The following is an 11,897-nucleotide window of genomic DNA, read 5'->3' on the forward strand; positions in this document are numbered from 1 at the left end:
GCTGGCAGAGTCAGAGGACCAATGAAAAGTAACACAGGAAAAAAATTAAATTGTGCAGCAATATTAGTGTCTTTTAATTTGCCTCATCAAGGGTTCACAAAATATATTTAACCGAGATCTTCCTTTCTCGAAAAATATGATCCCTTCGCAAAATATATAAGCAGCTATTAGTTAGGGGAGCTGCGTTTAAAAATATATGTGCACTTACGCATAAATAAGTTGCTAAAGTTGCTAAAGCTGAAATGCTTTCAGGTACGAGTCAGATTATGTCTCTATAAATTAATTGTCAGTGCACCTCTTTAAATATATCTTTTAAGCAATCTTACACATTAGGTGAAACTTTTCCTTTGTAAGTGATAAAGGAGCATGTATTTTTTAAAAGAGCAATTCTTTTCATCCCTGTCACTCGGTTCTGATCACACACTGCTGCAACAGTGATTTCTGGAAACATCTGTAGAGGCTTGGAGGATTTATGGGGGTAAGAATTTCCATTACCAAAAGGAGGCTAGAACATCTAACTTTTTCTTCAGTTATGACAAGCACTGGAATAGTGATGTTCGTGAATCTGCAGCAAAGATCTTTAGCCCTTTGTCAACCAACATTGCTTTTTTTCTTTCTGATCAAAATATTCTGATAGCCTGGCAGACTAATTTCAAGGATACCACCTTGGCAGCCTGAAGAGAAGCAGGTCTCAGCAATCCTGGCATCAACTACAACCCAGGGCAGATCCAGTACTTTCTCTCTGATGGTGCCACCTGCTTATCACTCAGTTATTCAGGAAGCACACCTGTAACAGGTGACAGTACCTCCGGGTGAGTGAGGCAACTGCAGGCAATTCTGAAAACAAGAAAAAAACCCACCATGGTCCTGATTTGTTTTAAAGCACTCATGCAATCCCATCAGACCCATGTCTTCCCCAAACACCTTTTCCATGGCAAGCAAAGTTACTCATAATGCATGTGGCTTCTGTCACACTGATGCATTAGGTAAGCAGGTGTGTGCTGAGTACCAGGGGCGCTGCAAAATGCATCTCCGTCCTCTTCCACTTGTCTTCACTAAGGTTCTTCCTTTGATGCCAACTGTGATTTCAGGCCTAAGAATGAAAAGACTGTGTTGCTTTCCTTGGATTCAAATAAACTGTCATAGTCTGCACAGTATCGGTCACCATTAAATATCTGAGGTGGCAGAGGGTTGCCCTGAACAGGCTCCTTCTCCGGGGGGATGTTTTTGTACATCCACTGCCTCTGCTCTTCTGACATCGTGATGCCCACCTCCTCAGACTTTATCTTGTTGGCTTCCAGAAATCTAACCACATCCTGCTGCTTCTTCTTTATCGTCATGAAGCCCGAGGAGGAGGTGGTGAACACGCAGACGACCATCCTTTCGCCAGGCACAGCGCTCCAGTCTCCCGGTCTGCAGATCAATTTTCTCAGTCTTAAACAAAGTTTAGAGTGGAAAAGGGAACATAAAATAATGGAAACAAAGGATACCAAGAGGCGTAAAGTCTCATCTTTTCACCACCCATTGTTACTAATCTTAAAATTTATCAAAATTCACTTTGTAAGTAGTAGTAGAGTGTATCATAACCTATATTGCCTAATATTTTCCCCAGTCAAATACAGTGTTCTTAAATGGCAAAAAAATACTAGGTTAATTTTTAATAACTTAGCATAATATATACTTGTTGAGAACATAGTATATACAAGGGGTTGTAGATAAACAGTGTTGACTCAAACTGCTCTCAATGTGATTATCATCTTATAAGAGGTCCCAAAGAACTATAGGCAAAGCAAAAATGAAAGGAGTCACATAAGAGAGATAAGGAGTTTTAATGAGGGAAAAGTCACTTTAGGTTGGAGGGATCAGGACCCTACATAGTACAGGGGACAGTATTGGCCGAGTAGATGGCGAACCCCTGGTAGAGGAAACAGAATGAGCAAACCTAGAAAAAAGTCAGGAATCAAGAATTATTTGTTCATTCAACAAGGTGAGACATGGAAGTGGCTTGGATTAAAATGGCAGAGGTGAGGCTCTGACTCAGGAAAGACTGATTGTGGAGGCTGAAGAATTGGCTGATTATTAAGATGTGAGGTGTGAGAGATGAGGAAAAGTTAAGTTTGATTGCAATTACAATTTAGTGCAGATGAAACCCAAAGAACAAATGTTATGGTAGAAAGAAAAGACCAGAAGTATGATTTGTATCAGCTCTGGAGGTCCCTGAATACCTTGACTATCCTCTTTTAGCTTCACCTAAAAAAGATATTCACAGTTCAGTTTACTGGGAAGGACTCTGTAGAGATGACCTTAATGACAACCAGAACCCTGGACACAAACAATGTCAGGAATAAATTATTCTCTGCATCCTCTCTTTGTTTGACTCTTTATGGGCTTTATTCTCTAGGACAGCTTATCCATATGGCAGGAAGTTTCAAGCTCACAGCCTTGCAATACTGAGATCAAAGGGGAAAGAAGAACATTTCCTCAGCTCTTATTTGAAAAATTCAGGGAAGGACACTGAGTGGTCACATGACTATACCTGAACCATTTACTATAAACTGTTGTGAATCATATATTCATCTCGCTGAGCAATGAGCAGCCCACATTCCTCTACAGAAGCACCCACCTAGTATGAGTGGACATTTTCCAGAAGAATGGAACAGGGGGAGAGGCAGGCAAAATATTAACTCTTAAAGTTAAGTGAGACTTAAGCCTGAAATACTTTATATATATGCAAATAATATATGATATATAAGTGCATTATATATGTTATACAGTACATTATATACATGGTATATATAATTTATACATAATGTATATAAGCCTGTTATTGTTTTTACTCCTTCCATCTAAAGATAATCCCTCTAGCAGATCACAATTTTGCTCATTCACTTGAGGAAATTGCTCTATCAATTCTCTCCATCATCAATTTTCTCCTGTCTATGGGATCTTTCTCATCAGCATTATTCTCCCATCTTAAAAATAAAAGTTTCCCTTGACCCCGTATTCCTCATCAGCCATTCCCCTTTTCCTCTGTTCACCTTTAAGACAAAATTTCTTGAAACAATTATCTTTACTCTGACTTCAAGTTCTCTGGTTTTATTCTCTCTTAAGCCCATTCCACTCAGGTTTCTGTCCTTCACCAATGAAACACTTAACAATTTCACCAATGACCTTCATACTGACAAATTCATTGACCAATTCTTAGACCTTATCTTATTTGGCCCCTCAGTAATATTTACTGCATCATTCCCTCTTTCTTGCTACTTTTGCCTTGTTTTTCACGGCTTATTGAATCTTCTTCTTAGAGTTTTTTGTCAGTTTCCTTTGATAGCTCTTGCTTATTGTCAATTACTTACTTTTAGGGAGCCCAGTGGCTCCAACCTTGGTTCTCTTTTTCTTCTCTGCTTAAACTTACTCCCTTGATGATCTCATCAAGTCTCATGGCTTTAAACTTCACTGCTGGCACTAAAACTTATATCTTTAGCTATTATCTCTTCTCTGAATTCTAGACCCATGTGTCACACTGCCTACTCAACACCTCTATGTAGATGTCCAAAATATCTTAAATTAACATGTACTTACTTAAACTACTTAATCTTCCATCCCAAACCTACTTACCCACTGTTATGGGCTCAGTTGTGTCCCAGACCCTCTGACTCCCAACCCCAATTCAGATGTGGAAGTCTTAACCTGAATGTGATTGTTCACATTCTGAATGTGATACTTCTGAATGTGATTGTATTTGAAGATAGGGCTTTTAAAAACGTTATTAAGGTAAAATGAGGTCCTATGGGTTGGCCCTAATCCAATCTGACTGTTGTCCTTATAAGAAGAGGAGATTAGGATACACAGAGAGACACCAGACATGTGTGCAAAGAAGAAGGACCATGTGAACACACAAAGAGAATAGAGCAAGCCTGAGATGCCTCAGAAGAAACCAAACCTGCTGACACCTGGATCTCAGACTTCCATCCACCAGAACTGTGAGAATATACATTTCTATTGTTCAAATTCACAGTCTTTCCTAAGTCAGTTCATAATAACTCTATTCTTTTTTTTTTTTTTATAACTACTATATTGGACAGCACAGGTCTAAAGTATGACCATGGGCATAAGTGGTAGGATAGAGAGACCAGGGTGTTGGAAGGATCACCTATGTGAATACTAGAATCTCCAAGAATGTTTTTCAGTCACCAAAAAGAACATGTTAGACCTATAGGTAATGAGTCGGAAAGATCTCCAAGACATATATTGAAGGGAAAATTAATTTCTAGTATAATATGTATGGATAATACTATTTATTAAAAAATATGTAAGTTACAAAAGAATACTACAAGGAAAAAGAAGTGCTAACTTGATAATGATAACTCTATTCTTTTTGCCCAGGCCCAACACTTTGGAGTTTTCCTAGACTCTTTTTTTTCCCTCTCATATTTTATGTTCTGTCCATCCGGAAATCCTGTTGTCTCTAAATTCAGAGCAGAATCTGACTACTTCTCACTAGCTCTTGTACTACTATCTTGGTTCAGATCACCATCATCTCTTGCCTTGATTATTGCAGTGGCCTTTTAACTGGTTATCTCACTTATATCCTTGTCCCCTTGCAGTTTATTCTTTACACCTCAGGGGACTGATATTTTAAAAAGGAAATTAAAAAAAAAATGTCAGCTTGGAATTGGGGCAAGAGGAATTGGATGAAGGTAGTCAAAAGGTGCAAACTTCCAATTAAAAGATAAATAAGTACTAGGGATATAATGTACAACATGATAAAAATAACTAACACGGCTGTGTGGTATATGTGAAAGTTGTTAAGGGAGCAAATCCTGAGGGGTCTCATCACAAGGAAAAATATTTTTTTATTTCTTTAATGTTGTACCTATATGAGATTATGGATGTTCACTAAATCTATTGTAGTAATCATTCCATGATGTATGTAAGTCAAATCGTTATATACCTTAAACTTATACAGTGTTGTATGTCAATTATATCTCAATAAGACTAGAAGAAAAAATAGTCATTTCTCTGCTCATAGTTTTGTATTAACTCCCCATTTTCACTCAGAGCAAAAGTCAAAACCTTTACACTTGCCGTCAAGGCCCTAGAATATCCCTAACCACCACCCTTTACAATTCTGACCTCATTTTCTGCTACTTTCTCTTCTATTCACTCTGCTCCAACAATGTTGGCATCTTTGCTAATCATGAACACTCTAGGCATGCTCCAGCCTTAGGGCTTTGCACTAGTTGTTGTACCTGCTAAAATGCTCTTCTTTCAAAATATCTTATCCTCCCTCATTTTCTTTAAGTCTTTGCTCAAATGCCACCTCAGTGAGACCTCCCACCCTACATTATGCCGAATAAAATTTCCTTCTACCACCTGTACTACCAACACAACTTATGTTGCTATTCGTTTTCCTCTTACATACTATATAGTTTTTTACTTATAGTATTTTAAAATTTATTTTTGTATTCCTCTTCTAGAACACAAACTCCACCAAAGCCACGATTTTTCATCTGTTTTGTTCGCCAGCTGCCTTGAATAACATCTGCCACATAGTAGGTGATTGACAAATCTTTGTAGGGTAAATAAATGAACTGAATATAAGATATAAACAGATGTTAATAAAATAACACTCGGCTTGAGAAATAAAACATTATTAACACTTTGAAGCCCTCCATGCACTCATTACACTCACTTTCTTCTCCACTTCCAGAGTTTGAACACAAGCAGAGTTTTGTATTTATCATTTCTTTGAACATCTTCATAGTATACCACTTATGTAGACATGCCTAGATAAGATGCATCCTTTACACATATTTTAAATTGAAAACATGTATCTTACTTACACTTTTGCTCAACATTGTTTGTGAGTTTCATCTGTGTTGATATTGGGGTAGAGTATTCATTTCTAATGCTGTATTTTTCTATTAAATGAGTTCATCACAATTTTTTAAAAGTCTTAGATATTTGACTTATTTTTATGTGTGTACATGTCTCCTGGCACATGTATGCAATACAAGCATTTCTTGAGACTATATTGTAAGAAGTGGGATTGGCTGGCCCAAGATTTCCCTGTGAGCCACAAGATAGATTTTTAAAAATTCTACCCTTTCTTTAAGGGAATACTATTAAGAGATCTGGCTTTTTCTGGGATCGTAGTTTAGTTTTCCTGCCTTATATGGGCTAAAGGTCATAGCAGTTTATTTCCTGATATTGACAAATAACTCAACTCCTGCTTCCCATCCTGTTTCCTGATCAGATTTCAGTTTTCTCTTCATTTTGGTTTAACTTATTTTCTTTTAAGCCTAGAAATACATTATCAATGTTGGTTATTGACTCTTATCCAGAATTTCTACATGTCTTAAATAGAGTTTTTTCAGAGTACCTTGTCTGCCATATTGCAAGAAGCAGCAGTAAGCTTAAACTTTCATACTTAATTTAAAAACTGTCACATATTGGTTGTTTGGGTGCTCTTATTTAGGATAGGGTAAATGTTATATAATAACAACTGTGTTTGGGAATATTAATATAGCAATAGCAGCTGGCATAAAGGAGCTATTGATAATGAAACGTGACTTTTTTATATATCTAGTACTATATTAAAAATTATCAGATCATCAGGGACAAAGATGGATGTTTTAATAAATGCTGTTGTGACAAATGGACAGCCATTTGTATAAAGATAAAATTGGATTTATGCCTCACACCATACACAAAAATAAACTCTGAAAGCATAGAAGGTCTAAGTATAAAAATAAAACCATACGTGTAGAAAAAGTAGGTGAATTTCTTTAGAACCTGATGAGAAAGAAAAAGCTTTCTAACTATAACTCAAAATCCAGTTCAATATTGCTAAATTTAAATATCTAAAAAAAAATTTGGGGCATGACAAAAATCATCAGAGGCAAAATACAAATGGCAAACTGGGAGAAAACATTTACAATGTATGTCACACATCGAAGGCTAATATTCCTAATATATAAAGAACTTTTTACAAATTGAGAAAACAGGAAATTAACAAAAAATGATATAAAAATAGCCTGTAAACATATGGAAATATTTCCAACTTTACTCACAATAAAAGAAATTCAAATTAAAACCACTAAGATGCCAGTTTTACCTATTGCTTTGGCAAAAATTTGAATGTTGAGCACATATTATTGTGTTGAGGTTGTGGAGAAACAGACACTCTAGTATATTACTGGTGGAAATTCCTACAGAATGGAATTTGGTAATATCTAATATCTAATAGAACTACATTTGCACTTACTTTTGTCCATCAAACCCTAGGTATTCACCTAGGTATTAATACATCTCCATTAATATGAAAAAAATGTGCAAGGTATTCATTGCATCATTGTAGCAACATTGCCTTATATTTAATTGCAAAATTTCAGAAACAGTTCTGTGTATGAAAAACTAACTTCCCCTGTGTTTCTTTTTTACTCTCACAATACTACTACCGTCCTCACAACACTTCTGACACCACATGTGGGTTTTTCTTCCCCAACACCAAGAAATTCCGGGACACCAGCTGGATGTCCTACAATTTAACTCAGTTCTGACACTGTCTAGTCAGCTCCCATAGGTTAAATGCTCAGTCCCACAACACTCTCCCCTACCAGCTTCAGATGCCAATCACTTGTTCAGATTGTTACCTGAGCTTCTGACTGATTAGCTGTAAATCGGGAGTCCCCATGATCCCCTTGGGAGGTTCCATTACTTTGCCAAGGGCCAAACCTGGGTTGGTTTGAGTAGCAAAATGAATAAAGTCAGTACTAGGTTATTACACACTGAATTTTTTAAAAATCTAATAAAGGTAGGAAGGAGGGAGAAAGATGACTGGAAAAGATTTTATGACAGAAAGTCAACTAATACTTGTTGAAGGAACAATAGATTTGAGAAGTCACTATTTAAAACCATAGAATAATGGTTTTTCAAGATCCATACTCTTCGCAAATATTCTATATGCTTACCTCACTCATAAGAATCCATAATCTCTCATTACACTGATGCATGAAGTGGATGACAACCTCCAGACTTCAGACCATCCACTTTGTCTAGCCTTAATACTTATTCTTGGTGTACAAGAACACGTGGTGTTTTTCATAAATATTTGATCTCTGCTTCCATCTGTCCATAGTCCCTTCTAGTAAGTAATAGTATCTGCTTTAGCACAGAGTTATATGTTTTGGTCTTTTTCAAAACACTATGATAAGGAGGCAGTATAATGTACAGGCTCTTGGTCAGACAGCCTGGAGGAAAGTCCCCATTACATACTTACTGTCCATCTGACACAGTCTCAGTCCTTAAGTGCATGTGTTTAGACTTGAGGAGATAAGGGAAGGCAGCAGGCTTAATGAGGGTCAAGTTCAGGGTACAGCACTCTTATCAATCAAACCACCGTCATCTCTGAATATGTCTACTTACTGGAGCAGCCTGCAAGTCATCACAGCAATTCTAGAAGCTCTCCTTCCCCTCCTATAAGGTTTAGGTCTTCCATAACCAAATGCCCTCTTTGTATTATTGCTCCCTTTCTCTCCTTTCTTCACCAAGCTCTTATAAAAACCTATTTTAAAAAGTCCATTTGTACTTCTGCACCCTATTTCTCCCACCAGATCTCTCATACTCTGCTATGAATAACCCATCAAATACTGAAATAATGGGTGATTTAACTAATATAACGCAGGACCCATTAATGCAATACAAAATAATATTATGAGATTTTATTAGCTCATATTAGTAAACACAGATTGCATTAAAAGCTGTTCCTGTTTTATTTTTGAAATGCTTGGATATGACAGACTCATATAAGATACCCAAATTATGCTGTTCTGAAACTGTAAAGTTGAGGTTACCACTGAGCAGGTTATGTTAAATCTTTTCCTTTTTCTTTATTCTTATGAAGGATAAGGAGATGCTGGCTACAGGCTTTCTCTTTGTTCACCTTTTCTGCTGCAGAGGAAGCAGTTTAAGAGCACTTCCCAGGAAACGGTTTCTGACCTCCTGTCCCTTGCTTTCCACCAAATACTAGTAACAACATCAAATACCACCCTTAGCATTAAAAATGAGATATTATCTAACATTAGAGTCTACATAGCACAAGGTAAAGGGGCTTTTTGGCAGATAGCCAGGTAATTAGCTCAATGCAGACCAAACAAGACCATTTGAAGCCTCATTGGAGAGTCCTGGCTATGCTTCTAAAGTCTCTCTCTCAACCTTGCTATAGGAAAACCTGTCAAAGGATGCATTTAATATTTTTACTTTAAGTATTCCTCATCTGAATTTTTACCACCCCTACAACTACGCCAGCTCTTTCATTTAACAAAGGCATTATCACACCAAGGTGAAAAAAAATCTCACTCAAAGTAATAATGCCATATCTATGATTTTCCAGGCTAATAATTTTGGGATTGAGAGTAGAGTGACACCAAATGACCATTTCTGAAATCTAATAGTCAATATACTTCTATTAAGCAAGGGAAATAATCTTGTGTTGGTAATAGGATCAAAGTTGGTAAATCTAGCTGAAACATTACAATTTTTACTTTGTGAGTAATGGATTTTTAATGTCTGTAAGCAGAGTATGGAAGGTTTCAAAGGTTTGTTTGCTTAGACTATCATGCATATCTCAGTGTATCTCATAGATTACGGATCATAGAAAAACATTTGAACCAATGGTTGGCTACTTCTTGAGCATAACCAGAATTATTTTTATCAGAAGCATTAATTAATCATAAAGTAGAAAGGAATCATCTACTGATAATACACAAGCCATACACAAAATTCTCTGGTGGGCATCTCTTCCATGCTAACATCTAGGTAGCATGTCCTTTTGCAAAACCCTCAGAACTACTGCCTTGCCTCCCTCTTTAGCAATAAATTTCTCAAACATTCTTAGAGTTAATGCCTCTATTTACTCACCATCTAATTCCTTCTCAGTCCAGTGACATTTAAATTTTATTTACTGTTCTTCTTAAGTTTACTTACGACCACCTAATTATAGGTAAGTACTTTTGGGGTTCTGATGGGGGTAAGAAGAAGGAGGATGGCAATATTTCCCTGGTCAATGGTTTATCCTTGCCAGACTTCCTAGATACTACGTCCTGAGAATTCCCATCTAGCCTCTTTCACGAACTCTTAACCAGGTGGAGGAAATGCTAATTAGGTACATCCAACTAGGTGAGAGAAATGGAGAAGGAATAGCCAATAGACAGGAGCTATCAGAGATGCATTCCCAGCACAGAGACTCTCAGGGGAACAAGAAAAGGTTTTATATAGTTTTCAGTAATCACAATTACCAAGGAAGAAATCATAACTGGCTACATTGCTGATTTCGAAGTTAAAGTTCTATTATTTCCCAATAGATTGTTTTCCTAAAAAAAAAAACCCAGAAAACAAAAAACTGGAGGCATAACCTCCTGCCCTTATGATTATGTCATTTAATATTTAAAGGCAACCCTTTTCCTTGGCCTTCATCTTCATTAGCCACCCTTCATCTTTAAACATTGCTGGCTAACTCCATTTCCCTTTGAATTACTTTCTTCTCTCTTTTGCTTTTCTGTTCTTTCCCTTTTTTGTGTATCTTTCTCTTTTCCAGATTATGATTTTTCAGATTCTTCTGACTCTTTCATTGGAAAAATATTACTTTCAGTCTGAGTACAACAAGAAAACCAATCCTTATCAGCTTTTGGAAACTTCTCATATCACGTGATCAAATATCCCTCTGACTAGAGCTGGCATACCTTTTGTGTCTATATTGTTTAAACTAAACAGAGTAAAGGCAATCCAAGATGGGGGACAAGGCTGTTAAACAATTCAGTCTGCAAACCCCTTTATATTCAAATAGAACAAATTGTATCATATTTTTACAATATGCATGAGGCTATATGAGCATAGCCCCAACGTTTCCTAAAATAGGAGTAAGCAGTGGAAAGTAAGAGACCATCTGTACATTTTTAAAGAGCATAAAGAGGCGTGTAAATAATCATTGATATACACACCATTGATTTAATTATGTGAAATGAAAGTCCGGATTTTTTAACAATAACATCCTTGGTGGCAATCATTAGGCATCTTTTGGTGTGATAATAGGTAGATAGATAATAGATAGACTATTGGTCTTGCTAGAGCATGGGTTTGATCCAATGTGTTTCTTGTGTTCTTATGAACTTCAATTTTCCATTTAAAGTAAATTGTAACTCTTTTTCTCTGAAGTTCTTTCTGTGCATGAATGTAAACAGCTTTTGGTAGGAAAAAAGCTTTTTGCAGGAAAGAATTCTCTGCAGGAGACACCCCTTTGTCTTGTCGCTAAACTTAAACCAGGCACCCCATGCTCTACTCATCTCGGGCCCTAGCGCACCTTTCAAATCTTTCGGTCACACAATACTTTGCCTAACTTGTTGGTTCTTTCTGTAGATCAAGGAAGCAGAAATGAAGAATAAGTAATTAACAGATGACCAGATCTCTTCCCTAGCTTCCCCTTCAGTAATCTCACAAACAAACTGTGTGAACAAGATAGCATCTAAAGAAAGGTCATGAGGAGTTGACAAGCTTGCACACAGTGGAGGATGGTGATGACTCTGACCCCCCACCTCAATGATTAACTGAGATTACTTCCCTTTTGGCTTTAAAAGCTTTCATGGCTGAGCAGACTCTTTGGAGTTGGTTTTTGGGGGACGTTGAGTCCGCTACCTCCCCAGATTGCCAGATTGCCAGATTAAAGGTATCTTTCCTTTCTACCAACATCTGTGAGTATTGATTCTGTAAGTGTTGAACATTGGGACCCAATTCGATAAGATGAATAATTGGGGGAGAAAACTTTAGGTTTTATAACACTTTTTACTTATCTACATGTTTCACCATTATTTTAAATTATATATTAAAAAATCTTGTAT

At 36.8% G+C, this 11,897-nt stretch overlaps 1 protein-coding gene across 1 annotated transcript; it reads right to left on the bottom strand.

Annotated features, from left to right (window-relative positions):
* Positions 1-1,004: 1,004 nt before the first annotated feature.
* LOC115844369 (SH3 domain-binding glutamic acid-rich-like protein 2) lies at positions 1,005-1,379 on the bottom strand. Its single transcript, XM_060306917.1, has one exon. The coding sequence runs from the start codon at positions 1,377-1,379 to the stop codon at positions 1,056-1,058; it is 324 nt and encodes a 107-aa protein (XP_060162900.1). The 3' UTR covers positions 1,005-1,055.
* Positions 1,380-11,897: the final 10,518 nt, after the last annotated feature.

The sequence above is a fragment of the Globicephala melas genome, chromosome 10, assembly GCF_963455315.2.
Source record: "Globicephala melas chromosome 10, mGloMel1.2, whole genome shotgun sequence".
NCBI classification, from domain to species: Eukaryota; Metazoa; Chordata; class Mammalia; order Artiodactyla; family Delphinidae; genus Globicephala; species Globicephala melas.

Coding starts and splice junctions, on each gene's coding strand:
- LOC115844369 (XM_060306917.1), bottom strand. CDS start 1,379: ATGGTCGTCTGCGTGTTCACCACCTCCTCCTCGGGCTTCATGACGATA.